The sequence below is a fragment of the Sesamum indicum genome, unplaced genomic scaffold (assembly GCF_000512975.1).
Source record: "Sesamum indicum cultivar Zhongzhi No. 13 unplaced genomic scaffold, S_indicum_v1.0 scaffold00188, whole genome shotgun sequence".
Lineage (NCBI taxonomy): Eukaryota > Viridiplantae > Streptophyta > Magnoliopsida > Lamiales > Pedaliaceae > Sesamum > Sesamum indicum.
This window is the reverse complement of record NW_011628083.1, coordinates 171,434-195,267: the sequence shown is the minus strand read 5'-3', so window position 1 is coordinate 195,267 and position 23,834 is coordinate 171,434. Positions and strand designations below refer to the sequence as shown.

Sequence of the window (23,834 nt, the reverse complement as noted above, 5' to 3'; positions counted from 1 at the left end):
CACACACACACCGCACACGCACACACACACACACACACGCACACCGCACATGCACACACACACACATACACACACCCGCACACGCACACACCCACACACACCCGCACACACCACACAAACACACACACACACACACCGCACACACCACACACACACACACACACTCACACACATAAACACACACACCACACACACACGCACACTTGCCCCCACTCCTTTACCCCGGCTTCCCCCCCAAAATCTCAACCCCGGCGATGAAATTTTGTTAAAATTTGCATATCTTCATATTTTTTACCAAATTTAATGAGGCTGGTCTCGTTAGAATTTTTTTGAAGAGACGAGTCTGATTTTGTTGGTTTGAGATCGAGATTCGATCAGACGGAGACGAATCGACAGCAAACATATACGACGATCGTTACTTGAGCCCACTCTCTATGATTGACGAAAATTCAAATTGAAAGTATGAAAATGTTTGTCGTGATGAGAGGAATCTAATGGTACCATTGGCCATCGGAAATTTGTCCGGACGGCGCCGGAAACTTAGAAACAAGTTTCCGGCGAAAAATAAGCGAAAAAGCAGATTTTTTTTAATTTTTGAATTAATTTTAATTATATTAATTAAAACATGTTTTGGTAAATTGAGAATATTTTAAATAATTATAATAATTAAATATTTTTGGCTAACTAATAATAATTATTGTAATTAAATATATATTTTAATTTATTAGAAATAATTTTAGATTTAATAATTAATAATTATAAAATTATTTGAATTTTAATATTTTAATTTAAATTTAAATTTAATATAGCAATTTAATTCTTATTTTTAGGGTTTGAAATGACAAAACAAAGACCCAAAATAAGCCAAAAAGCCCTTTGAATATTATATAGACCCATATAGGGGTATTTTAGTCTAAATTATCATTAAATATGAATTTAAACAGCAGAAAATGACTACCAAACGCAGCAGACGCGCGTTTCCTCCACTTTCCGTTAGTTGCTAACAAAATGTAGTTTTTTTGCTGACTAAAATAAAACAGGAGGTGATTTTTAGCTTATTTTGAAAACAGAGGGTGTTCTTTGCATATTTTTTAAAACATAGGGGGGTTTCATGCATTTTGTCTTACATTAAAAGTAAAAAAGAAGAGAGACAATGAACTCTCCCATGTCCTGTTATTGCTTTTCATTTCAATAAATACTCTTTCATATCAGGTAAACAAAAAAAAGAATATACATCTACGCAAGTACACAAAAATATTACAAAGGGCATAAACAGACCACGAAGACACACACTACCCGTAGTGAGCATAAAATATTACGAAACTATACTGACATCCTGCATGAGAAAAATGGTTGTTTAGATAAAAATGAAGACTTAGAAATTGAAGCAGAATGACAAATGTAACAAGACGCAGATGGCATTCGTTGGCGCAGAAGATAAAAGTAACACCTCACTTTTTCTATGTTCAAAATGGAAGTAAAACATATTTTACCGTGACACACGCACACACACACCCCACACACCACACACACTCACTCACACACACACACACACACACACACACAAAAACACACACACACACACCTGCACACACCACACAAACACTCACACACACATAGAGACACACACACACCGCACATGCACACACACACACCCCCCACATAGACACACATAGACACACACACCCACACACCACACACACACACACACACACTGCACACACACACATACACACACTGCACACACACACACACATCGCACATGCACACACACACACACACCACATAAACACACACACCCACACACCACACACACAAAAAAAAAGACGCACAGACAAGGAAATTAAAAAGTCGGAACAAAGAGGCGCATCATTCAACAAAACTTCTCAAGAATTGGTTGACAGATCATAACCATCCAAGCCATTTATCAGATTTTATCAATCCTCAACTCATTTTCTCTCACTATATCCCCTCTAGTTAAGTAAATCAATCCAAGGCCAGTCTTGCTATCGAAATATATTGAAAGACAAAATGCATAAAACCCCACAGTGTTTTAAAAAGTCTGCAAAAATGATCCCCTATTTTCAAAATAAGTTAAAAGCTCCCATGTATTTTTTAAAACTCAGCTCAATCGCCCCCTCTCCGTTAAATTCAAGTAACGGTGTTAATTTTTTAGAAAATGACCATTATATCTTTACTTAATATATATTATTTCCTATTTTAATGACCGTTGGATCTTTTTTGATCAAATATTGATTGTTAAATCTAATCAATTAATCTCAACTGTTAGATTTTTTTAAAAAAAAAATCTAAATTCAATAAATTATTTAACTTATATTGTATATAAATAATTTAAATTATTTAAAAATATATTATTATTATTATATATTAAAAAAACTAACTACCCAACACACCCCCTTACCCTACACTTGCTCCCACCCCTTTACCCCGGCTTTCCCCCCAAAATTTCATCCCCGGCAACGAAATTTTATTAAATTTATCATATCTTCATATATTTTTTATCAAATTTAATGAGGCTGGTCTCGTTAGAATCTTTTTTGAAGAGACGAGTCTGATTGTATTGGTCTGTGATCGAGATTCGATCAGACGGAGACGAATCGACAGCAAACATATTCGACGATCGTTATTTGAGCCCACTCTCTATGATTGACGAAAACTCAAATTGAAGGTATGAAAATGTTTGTCATGAGGAGAGGAATCTAATGGTACCATTGGCCGTCGGAAATTTGTCCGGACGGCGCCGAAAACTTAAAAACAAGTTTCTGGTTTTCTAAGTTTCCGGCGAAAAAGAAGCGAAATAGCAGATTTTTTTTTAATTTTTTAATTAATTTTAATTATATTAATTAAAATATGTTTTAGTAAATTGATTGTTTTTATATATTCATTTTTTTTAATAATATATGTTTTTTTCTTGTCTTTAAACATGCAGCAAAATGTTTTTATTTTATTTTTCACTATTTATGATGAATTTCATATGCACTAGCATTTTAACAAAATTTAATCTAATCAATGTTATTTGTTTATCTATTTTTTTTAAGTATATAAAAGAACATTTATCCAAAATATATGAATTTATCCAACAAATTAAAATTCCTTTGATTCGAAATATCATTAATTAATATAAATTTAGTTACTATTCATTAATCCAATAATACAGAATTATAATATATTTCGCCAAAGATTTCTCCAGCATAAATGGCACTGCACAGACAAAAACTCATTTGATTTGAAGTATCAATAACATAAATTCAGTTATTATCTATTATATGTAATAATATGAAATTATAATATATTTTGCTGAAGATTTCTCTAGCACAAATTACGCTACACTGGCACAATAAACGCTCTTTCCACCTTCACATTTTTCTTTATATATACTTAATAAAGAACTGCATTAAAATCAGTATCGATAAAAGATATTGTCATGGCATTTCAAAACTGATGAATCCCTCTCATTTGTCGTCTCTTTTTATTTAATCATTTTACCTTTGAATTATTTATTAAATACTAATTATGTTTTAAAATTTAAATTGTCTATAAGTTTAATTTATTTATTCTTAAAACACATGTTTGCTTTATAGTAATTATTTACCTTATCTATTTTTATTTTGAAGCACATGTTCATTATTTATTTTAAAGTATGTATTTTTATTATGTAAGTAGCGTACATCAAGGTATGAACACTCATAAGAGACAAAATATAAGTGGACCACGTTCCACCCACAACGTTATAACATAAGCAAACAATGATTTAAATTAAGAAAAATATAAGAAACTATGATTTTCTAGACCTGTTCCTAAATAATTAATAATAATTAAATTCCAAAAAATTGATATTTTATCTAATTTTTATTAGAACCACTACTTTATCGAATTTTTATTAGAATCACTACATAGAGGTAGTTCTATTACTAGACGTTGTGTCACGTCGTTCCTACATACATATCATAAATACTTTTTTATGCTTTAAAATATATTATAAATAAGAGTAAAATATATAAATCAGTACATTATATTAATAAAATAAATAAATAATATTTTATCAATTATTATAAATTTTGAAAAGTTGAATAAGTTAATTATTTTATTATGAAGGGCGTTTTTGACTTAAAAAAAAGAGTATGGCAGTGTCGTCAACCGTTAGTGAGTGTGGAAGGATATTTTTTTCATACAAAACAAATATAAATATTTTTTATTCAATCTTATAAGTACGCATTCTTGAGTATTTATTATCATAGTCAAAATCCAAATTAAAAATATTTTCCGTACCTTGACAAGAATTTTGCACTAGTAATATATATTGTTGAATGTTCTCATATTTTTAAATTAATTTAATAAATACTTATTATTTATATATTGTAGTATATATATATCTCGAAAATAAAAACTACAACAATACATGGTACATGTGCTAATATATAATACTTTATACTATAGTAATATTTGATAAAATATATAAATAAATATGAATAACTTTATATTATATTTAATAACTATTTAAAAATTCATTTTTTTATACTATATATTTTATATTTTGATAGCACATATTTAGCTATTTTATATTGATATTTATTTTATTTAATGCATTTAAAATAGTAAATAATTTTATAATTATAAATTATAATTTTTGTAAAATGATCTTAGCAATATATATAAAAAAAATTATTCCGAATTTATTAAAAATAATTAAAACAATAGGTAATTGGAAAAATGTCTAATTCCTATATTTATGGAAATTAGCAGCCCTAGGAAATGGGTATAAGTATTCCTAATCCCATTACACAAATAAAATATCCTTTTTCTCTAATTACGTATAAATTCAGGGGTTCTTTTGCAAACTCGCAGACCTTCCTTTTCCTTTTCCTTTTCGTTTCATTAAGCCCTCGGCCTCATCTGTGCTCGAACTTGGATAATCATCTCCTGCAGATCGAAATACGCTAAAATATACGCATAGACTGAAAGCTATACATATAGAGAAGAAATATGTACCATCCGACCAGAGGTGGAGTTCGCGGTGGCCGTGATCGTAAGCCCTTTCTGCCTTTCTGCTTTGTTTTCCCTAATTTCTAGGTTTCCTAGCAATTCGGTTTGACTTCATGAAATTTGATTTTAGTTACTAGTATCCTTAAATTTTCATTTGAAATATGCAACTTCTTGGGAAATCTGGATACTCTTGTCTATTTATCCGTCCACCATGTAGCTAGTGGTTAATTTTTGTGGATTACCTAATTGTTCAAAAACATGGTAGTCTTACAGTTGCCGTAAATAGTTTCGGATAAGGCCATAGTGGTTTGATCTGAAGAGGTCCTGAAAGGAGCCCTAGGTGTAAGAAAGTGATTAATTTATTCTCTTCATCTTGTACAATACCAAATTGTTTCTGTAAAAAATCCAGTTAATGATGTGACTTTCAAGATGAGCATACTAGGAGGAAAACTGTTGGTAGTTATATACATGAATAACCCTGAGATGAAGTTGTAGATCGATGTAGGGTTTACCTTGTCCACATGATCTTAATTTCCTATCCTTTCCCTCTATGGTTTTTCTTTCCCAGTTTTTGAAAATTCTTTGTATCCATTCATGAATTTTTGAAATGTTGGTTTCTCCCCTGTGCAGAATTTAGCTGGGATGATGTGAAAGTTGATAAACACCGAGAAAATTATCTTGGTCACAGTATCAAGGCACCTGTTGGAAGATGGCAGAAAGGTAAAATTCTATCTTCCTTTCTCTCTAAGTATGTATTCATGTGAATGCGTGCTCATGCTAGCGTCTATCTCTGTTTCACCGGGCTTGTAACTATTTAAGTTCAAAACATTGAGTAAAGAAGTGTAGCTACTCTCTGTGGGCCTTTGGTTACCTTATCTGATCCTTATCCTGAGCTCTCAATTTTCTTTTCCTTACCTTAGTTGATAACCACGGGGCGTCGTATTAACTATGCTATCAATAGTGGTTTCGATGGCTTACCGAGTAGAACCTCTATTGTTGAGCTTGAATGGATACGTAATGCATTTATACTTCACACAAACTCAACCAACTTCTAGACCTTAAATTTGCTTACTAGAATTAATATGGACTTGAATATATACAATTTAGGTTTTGATGAATGTGAAACTTTTAGGCTTGTAGCTGACTTTTTGTATTTCTTGTTCCTTCCAATGGTTGGTGGACTGAATCTAGAGTGCTTTCTTGGTGAATACTCTTGTTCTGATAGAGAGCTAGAGGGAATCAGATAACCTTGTGGACATTACTTCTCGCTGGTCTTTTTAGCCAAAGCTAAGCTGGACTAGAAGCACAACTAGCCTGGTCTGTGGTGCTGTATGTAGGTAAGCTGATTTTTTGGTGCTGAACAGTCTAAACCTGGGACTAGGCTGTGAGAAAATACATGTTCTGATCCATGTGGCCTTTTGCGTTGTTGGTAGCTACAATGGAGAAGGACCCACTAAAACCACTTCTTGGCTTGTTTCTGAAGTTACTTGAACTTCCAATTCTGTAAAATGCTGTGAAGTACGAACCATTTTGAACCATCCAATTAAGTAACCATGTATATTCTAGTGCGGGGCCCATTTTTCAGTGAGCAATTTGTGAAGACTGCGTTTTATATTTCACGTTAGGTTTATTGGCTACTTGTTTCGTTGAATATATGTTATCCTCTCTCTCCTTCCACTCTTTTCCCCAGGGAGGACAAAAAGCATAGTTGCTTGTATCTCCCTAACAAGTGACAATATGAAGAGTAGTAGTTGTGAGCATACTAGATACTATCTGCTGCACTCTATCAATAATTCAGACATTCTATCCAGGCAATCTATATGTGATTTCTATACCAATTAGGTACACAAAGGCATTTCTGCAAATATTATTACGTTTTTTCCCCATCTTTTTTTCTCTCATTAACAAGCAGAACTTCTTGGATCTTGAATCCTGCTTGAATTTGAGAGGAACTTTGTTGAATTGACACTTAAGTTTCGGGTGGTAAGTGGCGTATGGTGGATGAAGCCATTTAGTTATAGCGTTATTGCAATAGCTATTTTCTTTATTCATAACAGAATATTAAATTTGGTTGACTCGGGTTTTCTACTCTGGGCTGTGTGATCAATAGCTATTGTGATGCAGTTATATCCACAAAAATTTACATAAGTATTGCAGCTTCTACTAAAAAGTGACTTTTTTTTTAATTTGCACTTAAAGTTCTATTGCCTTAAATGGTTAACTTTGCAATATTCTTTCTGTACATATGTATCTGGGGAATATGCATTACAGTTTACATCTGGTCAACTATTGTTCTGGAAGACTTCAAATGCTATTTCAATTAATATTCTTGCAGGGAAAGACCTCCACTGGTATGCTCGTGATAAAAAATCTGATCTGAATTCGGATGCTATGAAAGAAGAGATACGAAGAATCAAGGAAGAAGAAGAGCAGGCCATGAGGGAAGCTCTGGGCTTAGCTCCAAAGCGTGCAACAAAATCTCAAGGCAATCGCCTGGATAAACATGAATTTGCTGAACTTGTGAAACGAGGTTCTACTGCGGAAGACTTGGGAGCTGGACATGCTGAAGCAGCTCAGGTTCATGGTCTCGGTTTCTCGAGGTACAAACTGAAATTTACAGATTGAATTGTGTTAAAGCTACCTTCCAGGACCCAAGTAAAGTATGACAATGTTGTTTATTCTGACCATGAAAGGAGTCTCCCATGTGTTTTTCTTATACAACTACTTCCACCCCTTAGGCAGAGGGAGTCCATCAGATTTTGGTTCCAAGCATTTCTCATATTGTTTGTTTTATATTTATTTTTTTTAGAGGAGATAAGTAGATTAACATGGAAACCTCCTGTGCAACAAGTAAATAAATGAAACAAAACAAGATAAAAAAACTGAAGAAAGAATGAGTTTATGGTCTATTTTCATGATACATTTTTGGCACATCTACAGGGGGCCTCGTCCGTCAGAAGAATCAAGTGTACCTTCCATTCTGAAGTCGGAACCAGTTGAGAATATGAACATCTCTGTGCCAACCACATCTGCTAGGAACGACAAAGAGGAGTCTGAAGATGAACGTAGCCGAAAGAAAAGGAAGCACGAAGAGAAGCGACATGACAAGCGTGAGAAGAGACATTCTCGTGATTCAGAGGAAAAGAGGAAGCACAAGAAACACAAGGAAAAGAGAAGACACGATTCAGATTGACAAAACAAGTAGGATGAGCCAAAGGATGCTGGGAAGGAACGAACAAATTTGGCGTGAGATTTCTTCCGTTAATACTTTTGATGGGTACATTTTGGAGAAAGAAATGGCAACTGGAGACATTTTTCTCTTGAATCCCTTGACGGCATCTTTCTGCATATTTGGCTAGAATTTATGTTCTTAATGCTCGTGTAAAGTGCAAATGCAGCAGTGTAATTTTATGCCACCATGATTTAAGTATTTATGCAAGTAATAAATGAATAAAACTTATGTTTTATCATTGAATTTCTTGAAGAGCTTGAAACCTGTTTGGAGCTTGGTAGAATTTGTTAGAAAAAGTTGAGGTGAAACGAGTTTTAATTTGGTTAATTTATTTTATCACTATATTCCCCCTTGTATTCCTATTCATATTTCCTGTAGGTTTATTTTAATTGTATTCAGCTTTTGGTCTATATTTCATATTTGGATGAACGTTCAAGTGCGATGCCATCTTGAGTTATGGATAAAACTACATGTAAACGAGAACAACTCTAGGTTCTCCGTTAACGTTCCATGCCAGTGGGTGGCCATTTACTTGCTTATTAATTTGTAGTTTATTGTCATTATTGTTTTGTATGTTACAAAAATATTGATGTACTTGATAGGACTATGAGTATTTTGATAAATTGTGTAAGAAATAATTACACCATCCTTTATGAGATTTGGAGCAATGAACATAGATTTTTTTTAATTAAAAAAATTACACTTAATACTCCTGATATATATTTTTGTTGAATATATATATCCATCCATAAGCAAAAGGGTTGAACAAAATTTCATTTTTATTCTCGATTTATTGCAGGTAAAGTCTTTTCTAATTGAACTACCCTTATATATATAACTAGAATGAAAAAAAGGGGAATGTCAACGCATCCGGGAAAAAACGATTAATCTCTATCAATAGACCTGCTAAAGCCCCGAACCATAGCGTACTTAGTACTGGGGCCACGGAGAGATATGTTTTTAGATCTCGCATTGAAAAATCTCCTTCTTTTATTTATTGTAATACATAAAGCATATATGATCAGGTACATATGTAGTTAAGGGCCACTTAAAATTGAACACGGAATCCCTAATTCAAATTGAAATGTACAACGATCCATAAGATTTTACTTTTCTGAAAATTAAAACAGAAAAACATACATCCCCTCTTAGCGAGTAGTTCTGAAAAATACTCATTTTTTTTTTTTTTTATGATGGGTTCTGTAGTGCTTTTAATATGAATATGTCTTAAAAGAGAAAAGGCATCATATATCTATAATTTCTGATGAGTGGTAACTAGTAGTTATCTTGTTGTTGGACAAGTTATTCAAAATTATAACAACAAGGAGAGATCCTACCAGTATAGCCAAAAATCAAGGAATTTAATTACATGTATCTTTGATCAGTCGAATCTAGTTGGCACATGTTTTCGTGATGACACCCTTTAGGACGAGGTGGTGTTGGGTGTATAGAACAATACTGACATATTGGATGAGATGAATGAGCCTCGAGCTTGCTGATATTGGATCATGAGTAAATGCTGCCCTGTCGGCAGAGCAATAGAGTTGGTTGGGTTGGTGGTCCATCAACCTCCTGATATTAAGTGGGCTAGCTAGGTCTGGACCGATTGTTGTTGAGTGAATTGAACGTAACTCCCTAATGCAAATGAGTTGGATCTAGGTTTTGCACTTAGAAAATAATTATTACGGGCATCAATTATTATTATTATTATTATTATTATTATTATTATTATGATAATAATAATAATAATATAAAAACAGTGTATTTTTTATCGATTTAAGAATTCATCCTCTAAAATGGAGATGTTTATAAAAATAGTCATTTAAATTTAAATATATATATATATATATATATATATATATTAATGACGTGAGCAAAAAGTTGCTTGTTTGGATCACCAATTTGAGGTCTTTGGGCCTAACTTTTCACACATCCTGGAAGTGAAACCTACAAAATATACGTTAGTACTTCGAGGTTCAAGTTAATAAACAATAATGAAAATAAGAATTAAAATAAAAAAGTACAATGTAGCTTTAAATGACAATATTTTAAGTGTGTGTAAGTATTAAGAATACGGTTACCCTTTACCAAGGGGAGATGACCCCTTTGTAGCCCTTGCCCCTTGCCGCTAGAGAGAGTCTAGTCTTCTTGGGACTCAGGAAAATTGTTGCTAGGGGGATAGACTTCATCTATATGAGGGAAGCTTCTAATTGGGACTCCTAACCATTTAGGGACTCATCCTCCAAGCCGATTGAACTACTTTCAGGGACAAAACTTTTGGGGTTCCTAGGGGGTGGTTGATGTAGGCCAAAAGCCATTCCTAGATTCTTGGGTACCTTTCGTGGTAGGGAGGGTATCACTTTTTGAGATGTCCTTCTAAAAATTGGGTGACATGTGAATAGGGGTTTTTAGGTATCGATGAGGCTATCACGCTAGCACCATTCCTAGACTTTTTCAATCCTTTTCACTTAATGGAATCCTCCTAAGGGTTCAGTGCTAGGGTCTTTTTTGTGCATTAGGTAGAAGCAGGAGACTGTTTTTTTTTGGCTACTTGGATAGGTGGAGAGATTTTGAGAAATTGGTGGACATATGAAAACTACCTTGAACAAGTTTTCCTTCCACTTCTCCCAGCTTCATTCAATCTCTCTCACACTACTCGGGGTGGTAGAAGAGTTGAGCCGACTCACGAAGCTCTGGATCTGGAGCTCAACTCGAGCTCGAGTTTTTCGAGATTGAGCTCAAACTCTTCTATTCGGGCTCTCAAGCTTTTTAATTTTTTTAAACTTTTTTATATATTTTTTATTTTTAATATTTTTTTATATATTTAACTCCATATTCAATGTTATATCAGCTTTATATTCAAAACTAACCATATATTATAATTATTAAGTAATATATGGTGTTTTTATTTATATATTTAATCTCTTAAGCAACAAGTTAGTAAGTTCATTATTATTACTATATATATTTTTTAATTTTATGTTAATTATTGATTTTTTCAATTATTTAATAGTTGAAGAAAATTAAAAATATATTTTTGTTAAAAATAATTCGGGCGTGTCAATTCTAATTATAAATGAAATGAAAAGCTTGAGCTCGAGCTAAATGTTTTGGGCTTGATTCAAAATTAAAAGCTCAAGCTCGAGCTCGAGTCATAATTTTTTATCGAGTTCGACTCATTTACATCCATACACACTACTCTCCTCTCTGTCTAGCCAATTTTCTCCTCTATTGACAAGAAAAAATTCGTCCATCATCTTCTCTCTCCATAACCTCGAGTTTTTCTTGATTTAGAATCATATCAAGAACAAGGAAGATCGAAACACACTAACAGGTAGTGTGATTTCGATTTCTCTTCTACGATTTCAGACTTGCTAGTACAAGGACAAGTATTGCCGGTTGATGGAGAAAAACGAGAGGTAATTCTATTTACGTTTATACTCTTGATTTTTTTTATTCATATGCCTTATGCATGATCAGATCTGCATTTAATGCACCGAACCACCAAGAAAAATCAAAGATACACCCTTAATTCGAATTATTTTCTTTAACAGCTTTTAAATTTCATTTTTTCCACCCTTCCATCACATTTTCAGGCCGATCCGCTTTCTTTCAGCATCCTTCTAGGGCCTTTCCCATGTTGGGCTCCTTTGCGAGCTTTGCATATTTTGGAGCATCAATTAGAATTTTGAATGACATGATTACATTAATACATAAATAAATTAAGTAATAGATCAATTCAATTAAATATTAATAAAATTATAAATAATAAAATAAATTATTATAAATTTACATAAAGCAACATAAATACTTGTATATTTAGTGGGATTCAAATTTATGACTCCAACCTATCCATGGACTTCAAACTTGGATCTTAACCCCTTCACCAGGGCATTATTGGTATTATATATATTAGAATTTTTAAAACATTTTGGAAAAAAATACACAAACGACGCCGCAGCAAGGCTGCAACTTAGGCCGTTTGTTCCTTGACAGCATTTTCCCCACACACGCGCGTGTATATATTTTATTTCCAGTGCTTCTCAATTATTCCCGGGACCAACCTCTATAGGAAGAAAGAGAGTCCCTCACTCCATTTCCATTCCTACAGCCTACACCCAAAAGTATCTTGCCTTGCCTTTCTGCTCTCCTTACTCAAACCCTAATTCGATTTCTGATCATCCCGTGAATTTTTCGCCAATCGGTCGTATTCCGATTGATCGAATTCAACTGATTGATTATTTATTTTGTAACACAAGGGGAACTGAAAAAAATGGTGTCGGCAAATAGGGAAATGGTGGTGTACTGCTTCGACACACTGGTCGCGCACTACAACAGCGAGGAAGCTCCTCCTCCCGCTTTCGATGAGGGTCAACAGTACGGGATTCCCCTTCTTTCTGCCCTTTTTTTTTTGGATTGTCTGTGATTGTATGTGAGAGACTGTAGCTATAGTTGTTGTTTCAAGTTTTTAGTTTGTTTTGATGGTTAATTTGTGCCTTTTTTTTTATTTTCGTTTTTTATTTTTATATGTACAATATTTTACTATACGTACGAAGAAAATGTTTGCTAGTTTGCTAGTTTTTGCTTATATTTTCTTATCAGGAAAATGTGCTCTGGTTAATTGCCTGCATAGCGTGCATTTGCATGTGATTTATAAGTGGCATCCTTTATAATTTAAGAAGTTTTCATGACTTGAAATGATCCGGATTTCTATGGGAACTTGCTGTTGCTGATTTATGCAATGCATCTCAACAGTACTACCAAGTTTCTGGGATTACAGAGCTTGATTGTTAAATGTAAAGATGTTGTTTGTTAAGACATCATCCTATTTTCACCTGGGAAAAAAGTTTTATCAAAGTAGACAAATTATTCCAAAAGATTATCTTTTTTCTTGTCTGGTTAGCAAAAGAATGGATTTAATGCTTTTAACTGACAGGCTTTGAATTTTTGATAAATAAACTACTTGGTGACATCCAGAATTCTTTGATATATGGTTTATGCCTCATGCAATTACACTCTGGTTTTTCAGCCCATTGTTTGTGACTTGGAAGAAAGCAGTCAATGGTGGGGAACCTCGTTTACGTGGATGCATAGGGACTCTTGAAGCTCGCTGCATAATTAATGGTTTCAGGGACTATGCTTTAACAAGGTAATTAAATAATAAATTTTTCAAACTCGGAATGCCAGAGGTATGATATGTCTTGATGCTCATTCTTTCTGAGGCATCAAGGTTTGAGTGGCTTACTTATTTTACGCATTTGCTATTTGCTCTTCGATGTCTCTTGAATCATCTATTGAGTGATACCACTGAACATAGGATTTTGTTGTTAGCCACTATATTTACATTCTTAAGTTAAGCTTGGATTGTGTTACATGCCATTGATGTCTTGACCAGGGGAAAAATAACATGCTTATCTAAACACATAATGGTTCCACATTCTCATGACCTGCCTAATTTCCCATTTTCCTGCAACATTTTTTGTGTGTTCTCTGGTATAACTGTTGATCTTCACTGGTTAAAACTTAAAAGCTTGCAGCTTGAGTTAGATTGTACAATTTCAATATGTTACGCAATATGTTAGGCTTAAATAAACTGCTCATTCTGTGATGGGGTTAAAATGAAAAATTTCTTCTTGGTTTACCTGTCTGATAATCTTTTAGAAGGCTTTTGCTGGTTTGATTGTTGACATAGATCATCTTCAATGGTGTTATGTGTATAAGCATTTGCATTTCCTGGTCAACTGCTCTGTAAGAGCTCAAACACTATGTGATGGCTGAGATAACTTATTGATGGAAATGGAAATAAGAATATTCACTGAATACTGAATACCCTCTTATCTTCCATCACAATACTTTTGTGAGGTTCCCAAAATTCTTATTCAACATGAGGAAGTTTCACATCTTTGATGTCACTGAGGTAAACCCAAAGTCTAATACTCTATTCCCTTCAGTCTTCACTAACATCTTTAATGGTAATGAGTTCCTCCTTTTTACTTATCTTGAATGTTAATCCTTTATACAAATAGTCATCATAATAATCCCAAAGCTGTTTATACTCTACTTTTAGTTGCTACGTTGAAATTGTTGAATTGGATCTCATTTTATGTGGGCTTCTACTGTATATCCTGCTAATCTCTATGAAAATATAATATCGGTCCACATTTTATATTTTGCAGTGCCCTCAGGGACCGTCGTTTCCCCCCTATACAAGCTAAAGAATTGCCTTACTTGGAATGTACAGTTTCCATACTGACTAATTATGAAACTGCTCGTAACTACCTCGACTGGGAGGTAACTGCTCTAATGGATCTTGTGTTAGTGACAAACCTGTGTTATACACATGTATCTATTTCTAACTTTGTGTCTTAGTTGAACAAAGATGCAAATTGTGTCATGGATCCTATGTTTTGCTATGTTTATAAACTTCTTTGGAAACCAAATTCATTAATGTCACAAGGGTGTTTGACTAAGCTTATTTAAAACATTTTATAAGCTCATACAACTTATAAGATATTTTTAGAGCTTATGAGATGTTATATTTCATTCTAAAATGGTGTTTGGCTAAGCTATTTAAAGGATCTTATAGATGTAATACATCTTATTAGATGTTTTAGATTAGACCTTACAAGGTGTTAGATCTTGTTTTGAAAATAAGCTTTTAGATAAAATCAGAACATATTTTGTGATTAATATAACCTGAAGGATATTTTTCCCCATTTTCCTTTTAATTATGGTTGTTGTTTATATGATCTTAAAAATAAATTAGGAACTACTTTTCTTAAAGGAGCTTATAAGCCCCTAATATCTTATTTTTGGATCTTGTAAGCTACTTCTCTAAAGAATTTACCAAACAATTTTCAACATCTTTATGAAATGTTTTAAAGAGCTTATATGCTCAGCCAAACACCCTCTACAACGCCTTATTGTAGGATGCAGTAGTCTGAGTTTTTAAATACTTTCAAACAACAAAAAAATATCCAGTCTTCAGCACAAGACAATTGGCATGACAGTAGTATGCGGAAATTTGATCGTTTGTAGCTCATGAACTTGAATCACCATTGTTCTATTGCCTATGTATTTGAACTTAAATTAGGGTAGAGTTTTAGTGAATCAGATCACTGTTTAAATGGATTAGTGTTGACAATTAACTACTTAATACTTTGTGAGCGTAAGAATATTGCGTGTGAAGGAGATTGGAGAATTCGGAGGGGACTACCTTTTCTATTGTGGCAAACTTCTTGTCGCAATCAATAATTCAACAAACTATGTTAATTTTATTTGTTTTAAACCAATTATTGATGCTTGAGTTTGCTTGATCTCTTTTTCATTTTGAAAATGAACTTGTGTATTTGACTTACTAATATCATTAGATGGATTATTGAGTTTGCATCTTTTTCCTTTACAAAATTGAATTTAGGTATTCTGTTTAACTTACGTATGTCTTTAAACTGACTTTTGACCTTGCTTGTTCTTACTCTTCTCAAAATTGAATTTATGCAGGCTGTTTGACTTATATATATCTTTTGACTGCTGAGTTTGAGTTTGCTTGTTCTGTTGATATGTTTTGTTTCAAAATTGAAATTTTGTTTGCACTATTGGACATTCTAAGATACTTACTTCTAGACTGAAAATCTAACAAGAAATGCTAACTAATTTACTTCTGTTCCCAAGCACGGGTTATGACAAAAGTAGAGGTGGCAAACGGGTAGGTTGGGTGTGGGTCAGGTCTAAATAGATTGGGTTCACAATGGGTAAGGTCCGATATGGGTTTAAATGTATGGGTCAAATATGGATCAGGTTGGAAGCATGTTGATTTAGATATTGTTGGGTTTAATACAATTAAAAAAAAAATTCATAGAATTTTTGGATCTCTATCAAATATTGTCTACTAATTTTTAGCAAGTTACGTGTGTCATTATGATATCAAATATAATTATGAATTATTATCTTTTAATAATTACTTTTCACAATATATTGCACCAGATTTTTTATTTATCCAAATCTCATTTTGATTCCGTTCAAATTGATTTTACAGAATGACACCCCTAAGAAGCAATAATTTACTAGTTATGAAAAATTAGAGGTCTATCATGCTTTTTCTTTTCCAAGTCAAATGAAAATATATTATTTAGAAATATTATCTTTATATAGTTATAGAAGAAAATTAAAGAAAATGCTTGTAGAATCATGGCTATAGTAGTATCTTTATTTAGTTGCATAATATTATTAAAAATAATATTTTTAATCGATATTTAAAAAACAAATATATAATATTTGATTGATTAATAGGAAAATAATTATGATGAGACTCATTTTAGGACCCGTTAGAAAACATGTGGGACTTAATTAAACGCACAACACATTTTGAACTATGATTATAGTGACATCTTTCGTTAATTCCATGATATTTTTAAAAATGACATTTAATTGACTAAATGCAAATTTAAAGATGGGACCCATTTAAGACCCATAATATAGTAAATTTAATTAAACACATCCCACATTTGACCCAAATTGAAACATTTAAACCCAACCCAAACCCAAAGCTAGGTCGATTGGGTTGGAACCATGGGTTTTCAACCCATATTGCCACCACTAAACAGAAGATGCTAGTATTAGATGCCGAGAGTTGCCACTGTAGTTATATATTGAACTTGAGGTCTATATTACAATAGAGGTCAGTGATTTCTTCTGGGGAATGAAATGACCTCTTTGTTTGCAATCTGTTTCCCCCTTCTTCAAACTAATACTGCCAAGTTTGTTGATGCAACCTCGAAGCATATTTTAAATTGAATGGTGATTTGTCTCCAAATGCTGATTCTATACGCATGGTTAAATGCTTCTTTTGAGTGATTCTTTGCTTCATTCATATCTACAGTTCCTTGAATAAATTGATCAGTAAATTTATTGTGAAGGATGTAAGAGCATATTGGCAAGCCTGAATTCTGGAGTCGAGCTTTGGTTCTAATCAAATTACTGTTTATCCAGGTAGGAAAGCATGGAATAATTATTGAATTTACTGATCCTGACTACAATACAAGGCGAAGTGCGACCTACTTGCCCGAGGTTGCTGCTCACGAAGGTACAGTATGAAATTCTTTTTATTTCCAAAAGTCGTGCATTAACAGGTTAGTGTACATCCATAGGGGAAAGCTATCACATTCTTGCTTTAAATTTCTGATAGTTTTCTTTATTTATCATGCAAGATTGGACAAAGACAGAAGCAATCGACTCATTGATGAGAAAGGCAGGTTATAGTGGCACTATCACTGAACAACTGAGGAAGCGTATTCAGCTTACCCGTTACCAGAGCACTCTATATACCATGCACTACAGTGATTATGCTGCCTATGTGAAGACAACTAGAGGTGCTGCTCCGACTATTAATGGGGCAAAACCAGGGAATCATTGATAGGTTCATTACCTTCCATTTGCACCAGAAAACTATTCGGCTGGTCCGGAAGGTAATTCATTTAAACCAAATGCTGGATGCAAACGAATTCTTGTTTCGTCCTGCTCAGTAACTGTTATTGCTTCCTATCCTATCTTTTCTCAATTCTCATGTTATTTGCTAACTATTTGGAATTAATGCCCAAGAGCTTCTCTGGGACAAAGCTGCAATGTTGTAAAACTTGTGTCGTTGTAATATAATTTATGTTATGTTGGTTTCAAGTGTAAGTTTTCTTCGTCTTCTCCCGTGATCTGGTCTCTGATTTGTGCATTTCGTGCTGAATTATTTCACTTTACCTTGTGTGTGTTACTTCATAGGGCTGACTATTCGCTTAGAACTAGTTGAAAAACCAAAGGTAGTACAGAAAGTATTTGCTAATGTAGTGAGTCAAAGTCTTGCGTTGCTCGAGTAAGACTCTCCATGGGCTTGAGCTTGTTTGAGCTCGATTTCAACTTGAGCCTATTATATTGCAAACAAACTTGAGTCTAATATAATTAAATTGGATTATAATGAAAGTAAGGTCCCATATAAGACACCTATATGGGTGTGACGGCAAATACTTAACCCCTTTTTGCTGCGTGAGCTGCCTTCTTGCATATCTTTCTACATATCATTACATATCATTTAGCAATCCCCAAGGATGCTGGGTACTAGATATGATTTTTTAAATTACGGGAGGTTTATATGTAATTTCACTAAATTGTAGAGGAGGATGTGTGATTATTCCTAATTTTAAAATTACGTGATGATTAATTTCATAGAGATAGGGACCGTCGTAGAGGTCATCATTCGTCTGATGGACTGAGAAATTAAAGTAATCTACTGTAAGGATGTAGGATTAATTATAACGCGAGATGTTTATATTAGTCGTTTTGGTATTACTCTTCTAAATGTTCATTATTCGGCCTATTCTTAAATCTTACTCTTATCCCCATTTAGAAACATTGCTCGACCCAACCAACGGTATTAGTTTTTTAAGGGATGATGAATACATTGAGGTTCCTTGAACTTGTAGCATAGTGAGATTACATACATTCACAAGACTGTCAAGCACTATGCATTGTCCTCCTGATGCTCAAAAGAAATGCTTAGGTCAACTGAAAATTGCATTAAGAATTCAGTTTTGCCCATGCAAATCTGATATTCACTATCTCAGTGTTTTTATGGACCATAAGCCATGGGAAGGTATTTTTAATTATGAAATTTTTTACATGAAGTTTAAGTAAATGTTTCATGTCCTGTCATTCTTCCAAATTTCAGTATTCCCAGACTGCGCCATTATCTTTTTTCTTCAAGCAAATTTTTTGACACTGATTGCAGTAATTGGATTATCCGCTAAAATATGCTCCTTTCAAACGAAATGATTTCATATACTATTATGGAGGATCGTACATGGACTAAAATTAACTTCATTTATTTAACTTCTAGAGGAACTGAACTTAAAAACTAGAAAATCGCCCAACATGGAACCACACTCACAAATTGATTTTAATTCACTGGACAATATGGCACGTGGTTATTGTGCGTATATAATAAACAAACTTTTATGTTAATATATATATTATGAATAAGAATAAAGTATAAAAATCAATACATTATATTAAAAAGAAAAGAAAGAAAAGATAATAATTTATTAGTTAATGCAAAATTTAAAGTGTTGAATAAGTTAGTTATATATATTATATAAGTTGAAAGGCAATTTTGACTTCACAAATATTGGTTCAGCGGTGTTATCGACTGTCATTTGAGTGTAGATGCGCTTTCTTTTTTTATATTAGTATCGATGAAATGACAACATATTGGAAAACTGCACGTGAAAATTCAGATTGGAATATTAAAGTCACGTTTTCGTCATCCCTGTTCTGGTTCTCTGAATATATAAGATCAAGAAAACTATAGCAGATAAATGCATACAAATTGGGACTTGTGGAACAACAATTTTCTTACCCATTCATAAACATTCAAAAGCTTAAAGTAGCATATCAGAGGGAAAGGAGAATTGGACAGAAGAAAAAGGACAAGCTTTCCACGCTGTAGAAACTTAACTGCATTCCAGCACAAACATGCAGAACAATGTATCAAGCCCTATTCTTGTTGAATTTTGTAGAGAAGTTATGATCACTATACTGCAGCCTCACACTGAAGAAAGTTCATTCATGTGTTGCTTCTTCAGTAAAATCGCACTTGTACAGAGACAGAGTAGAGTAGCGTTTCTTTTGTTGTGTTTTGTATAGATATTTTGTACAACATTTCCTTCTTTTTTGTTGGAGCTTAGGTGGTCGCTGATGTGGCACAGGTGGTTAGGATATTTTTTTGGCACCCAACACAACTATTTAAGCTCATGCTCTGTATCACTTGATTCATAACATAAAATACAAAATCAGTTTTACAGAGAAAATTCATCATGGCTTTGTTTATTTGCTGCATTTTCTACCATTAAAAACTTCACTAGTATAAGAGCCATCAAATTGATGGTCTCTCCATATCCTAACTAGTTAGAGGCTTTGATTCATGATCTCAATGTCGATCATTTTCTGATTTTGAAGATTGGAGAAATGGTAGAATCTTCAAGGGAAGCTACTGCAACTTGTGTTGTTGATACTAGATCTGGAGGAGAAAACAATAGCACAAAGTCACCGCGTCTTGATTATCCTCCTTTACCAATCATTTCAGCGCCACTAAATGGCAACAATTGGTTGGCGTGGAGCAAAGCAGTGCGAATCGCGCTAGGGAGAAGAGACAAACTGAGTTTCATTGATGGACTTGTACACAGCCTCGTAAAGGGGTTGAGGCGATTAGGCAGTGGAAAATCACTGATTGTATGGTATTAACCTGGATCCTAAATACTATATCGAAAGATATAGTGAATGCTTATCTCTATTCAAACTTTGTGCAAGCTTTGTGGTTGGAGCTTGAGGCGCGGTATGGTGAATCTAATGGACCATTACTGTATCAAATATAGAGGGAAATAAACTCTATGATGCAAGGAAACTTGAGTGTAGTCACTTACTACACCACTCCTAAATAGCTCTAGGACGAAGTACGCTATTTGATGCCTCCAGCTTTGTGTACTTGTGGCTTATGTGTTTGTCAATGTAACACTAGAAACATCGCACAAATAGAAGCAGGTCAACTGATGCAATTTCTAATGGTATTGAACGTTTGATGGTGTTTGAAGTGAGATACTGGTGTTTTCCTCCTCATAGTATTGCTCGACCCTTAGTGTCATTGTCATGGATCCTATCTCAGTAGGGACAATTGCTTACGACCTATAGACCATGCAAAATAGTATCTCTCCGATAGTTGTTCTCGGTGTTGTCCTATAGGCCCGTAAAACTTCTGACAATTCTTCCAGCCAGGCTGTCTTTGCTCCATCCAACCTTGTCTTCAAGTTTTGCAGTAAAATCCAGTTACTATCCACTACTTGTGCATTTGCCTGTGGGTGTCTCATTGAGGTGAAGTTTTGTGTTATTCGCATTTTCTTGTACCATTCCACAACTTTCCTTCTCTAGAACTTGGCTTCATTGTCTGACACTGATACTCTTGGGACTCCATACCGACACATTACGTTCTTCCACAAGAATTTCATTACTTCCCCTTCAGTGATCCTGGTGACCGCTTCTGTTATTTTCCCTGATATGCTCTTGGTAAGATTTGGATGTTTCAGGGGTATTCCTTCGATTTTTCTTTAGATATGTGAATTCAGTCCTTGTGTACATCAGGAAGGATATTAAGAATCTGGTCTATCTTTCGATTTAAGAGATCTATTTTCTTAAGTTAATAGAATAACCTATGCCCAAAATCTTGAACTCTCTGTTGTCTCTCTTAGATTTTGAGAGATTTTCAGAGTATCCGGCTTATGTTCTTTCCAACCATTTTTCTTATCATAATTCTAAGAACTATATTGTTTGAGGAATTTACTTGATCCATCTTGAGAAATTTCATGAAGAAATTCCCTTTTTGCATTTCCAGAGTCTGAAAATATTCTTTATTTTCATTGTAACTTAAACTTTCGTCTGATTTCATACTTTGCGAAATTTCTTTTCTTAGGGATTAAAATATCAATATATAATATAAACAAATTTTTCATTAATAAACCTACACTTTGATACCATTCTATGTGAGGGAAGGTGTGGGTTATGCTTATAAAATAAGTGTGAGCATGGTGTGAGTTATGCATATAAAATAACAAATGGACTAAAACGAACCTTTAAAAGTCTTAAAGGGATAAAATTGTCATAAATCCCCCTAAAACCCAGCCAAAGTACTAAGACTTATTATTTTCCCAAAAGTTGAGGTACTAAAATCAAACTCTTAAAGTTAGGGTATCAAAACTGAAAAAGCCGTATAGTTTAGGGACCAAAATTGATGTGATCCCCAAGTTTAAAAATATTACTAGTGGAAAGGTGGATGAGGGGTAAATTGAAAGTTTACATAATTTTTTTAATTGACATCAACGTTTTCTGTCTAAATCTTAACGAAAGGGAGACAGCTCTAAACGGAGAATTTCAGAGAGGATGTAAATATAATTTTATAAGTTATTTAAAAAAAATATATATAATTTTGTATTTTTGGAGAAAATCTAAGTATAGTCATTTTCTTGTATTTTCATGAGGGTCTAAGACCCGTTCACGATTTTTGTATCCTATCCCAAATAAGGTGTTGAGGATGGTCTGAGTTTTAGATTCAACTGCTCTAAAATATTGGTAGTAATTTGACTAATTTTAAAAATTGAACGAACAATTCATCAAAAGGAAAAAGCAATAAATTTTAGCAATGAGCTTAGTTTAATTGATGAATTCAATGCCTCATGATTATAAGATCATAAATTCATACTTCATGTGAATTATTATTCTATAATAGTAGTTGATTAAGAAGATAATATAATCAATTTATTTAAAAAAAAAGCAGCGGTAGTTTAGGAAAACAAGCAATAAAATATCAGAAGAAACGGCCAACTACAAAAACAAACAAAACTAGTAGCCAGGGTTGTCATTTCCCACAGTTAATTTCCAGCGCATCGACTCCTCTGCTGTCTAACTCTCTGAGCGAACTTTTCACAGTTCTCTTCACGCAAACGCAAGAAATCCGTCATCAATATATTTTTTAGAAGAATTAGCTTAGATCGATTAAGATTCAGAAACCTCCCACCTCATCACAGAGGTTATGATTCTTGTTTCATCAATTCTCGACGCCCATTTATTTTTTTTGCAGTTATTTTGACTTTTAATTCTCGATACCCATTTTTTATGCAGTTTCTTTGTGTTTCGTTATGCGTTATTGCTCATTTGGTTCCTTTTATCTGTGGGTAGCATGATTATTTTTCTCAATTTCCTCAATTTTTGATGGTAAATTTATTATTTTGACTTCCCTGTTTTAGGGTTATTTTTTGCATATTAGTTGTGTTTCGATGGAGTTCGCTTCGGATACTGCTTATGTCTCTATACATTGTCTTAGATAATTTAATCTGTTGATGTGTAGTTCATCTGGAATGAGTGTTCTTTTGGGTGGGAAGCAACTGTCTTTCCTTTTGCATGATGAGTTTGATTGGTTTTATATTATCTCATCTTCCTTCTGTTGTTCTTGGGAGGTGGGGGGTGTTTGTATTCGGCTTGGATTAAATTTGGGTTTATTAAATTGCTTTTGTTTTAACTTGATAGGTGAATAACGGGAATATTGTTGGGGGGTTATTTGCTTTACAAGAATGAGTCCAAAAGGCTTGATTTATAGCTTCGTCGCAAAAGGGACTGTTGTGCTGGCAGAGCACACCCCTTATTCTGGAAACTTCAGCACGATTGCTGTCCAGTGCTTGCAAAAGCTTCCTAGTAACAGCAGCAAGTACACGTACTCGTGTGATGGCCACACTTTCAATTTCCTCCTCGATGATGGATTTGGTACTTAATTTCTTTTGTGTGCATGGATATCATATGCACTTTTATTGCTTAAATTAAATCTAGCGATATCTTAATACTTGTTCGGGTGTGCAGTGTTCCTTGTTGTTGCAGATGAATCAATGGGAAGAAGCGTACCTTTTGTATTTCTTGAGAGAGTGAAGGACGACTTCAAACAACGTTATGGTGATAGCATCAAGAGGGATGGTCCACACCCTCTAGCTGATGATGACGATGAAGATGATGATGTATTTGA

General features: G+C 33.7%; 3 protein-coding genes across 3 annotated transcripts in view; all 3 read left to right on the top strand.

Annotated features, from left to right (window-relative positions):
* The first annotated feature begins 4,873 nt into the window (after positions 1-4,873).
* LOC105179676 (multiple myeloma tumor-associated protein 2 homolog) lies at positions 4,874-8,598 on the top strand. Its single transcript, XM_011103326.2, has 4 exons — positions 4,874-5,047; positions 5,635-5,724; positions 7,340-7,604; positions 7,945-8,598. The coding sequence occupies exons 1-4, from the start codon at positions 5,005-5,007 to the stop codon at positions 8,195-8,197; spliced, it is 651 nt and encodes a 216-aa protein (XP_011101628.1). The 5' UTR covers positions 4,874-5,004; the 3' UTR covers positions 8,198-8,598.
* A 3,680-nt stretch (positions 8,599-12,278) lies between these two features.
* LOC105179675 (uncharacterized protein At2g38710) lies at positions 12,279-17,926 on the top strand. The gene is made up of 5 exons (XM_011103325.2): positions 12,279-12,613; positions 13,266-13,385; positions 14,413-14,527; positions 17,225-17,318; positions 17,443-17,926. The coding sequence occupies exons 1-5, from the start codon at positions 12,510-12,512 to the stop codon at positions 17,646-17,648; spliced, it is 639 nt and encodes a 212-aa protein (XP_011101627.1). The 5' UTR covers positions 12,279-12,509; the 3' UTR covers positions 17,649-17,926.
* A 4,731-nt stretch (positions 17,927-22,657) lies between these two features.
* The window catches only part of LOC105179674 (vesicle-associated membrane protein 727), a 4,082-nt gene continuing 2,905 nt past the window's right edge, over positions 22,658-23,834 (top strand). The window contains 3 exon segments of the mRNA XM_011103323.2: positions 22,658-22,850; positions 23,348-23,581; positions 23,675-23,834. The exon segment at positions 23,675-23,834 is cut by the window's right edge and continues 16 nt beyond it. Coding sequence (XP_011101625.1) covers positions 23,392-23,581; positions 23,675-23,834 — 350 coding nt within the window. The 5' untranslated portion in view covers positions 22,658-22,850; positions 23,348-23,391.

What these genes read in the sequence shown, in the direction of transcription:
- LOC105179676 (XM_011103326.2), top strand. Translation starts at nt 5,005, where the DNA reads ATGTACCATCCGACCAGAGGTGGAGTTCGCGGTGGCCGTGATC. An exon ending in AGTTCGCGGTGGCCGTGATC is followed by an intron (nt 5,048 to 5,634) that starts GTAAGCCCTTTC and finishes TCCCCTGTGCAG; the next exon opens with AATTTAGCTGGGATGATGTG. An exon ending in TGTTGGAAGATGGCAGAAAG is followed by an intron (nt 5,725 to 7,339) that starts GTAAAATTCTAT and finishes ATATTCTTGCAG; the next exon opens with GGAAAGACCTCCACTGGTAT.
- LOC105179675 (XM_011103325.2), top strand. Translation starts at nt 12,510, where the DNA reads ATGGTGTCGGCAAATAGGGAAATGGTGGTGTACTGCTTCGACACACTG. An exon ending in AGGGACTATGCTTTAACAAG is followed by an intron (nt 13,386 to 14,412) that starts GTAATTAAATAA and finishes TATATTTTGCAG; the next exon opens with TGCCCTCAGGGACCGTCGTT. An exon ending in CGAGGTTGCTGCTCACGAAG is followed by an intron (nt 17,319 to 17,442) that starts GTACAGTATGAA and finishes TTATCATGCAAG; the next exon opens with ATTGGACAAAGACAGAAGCA.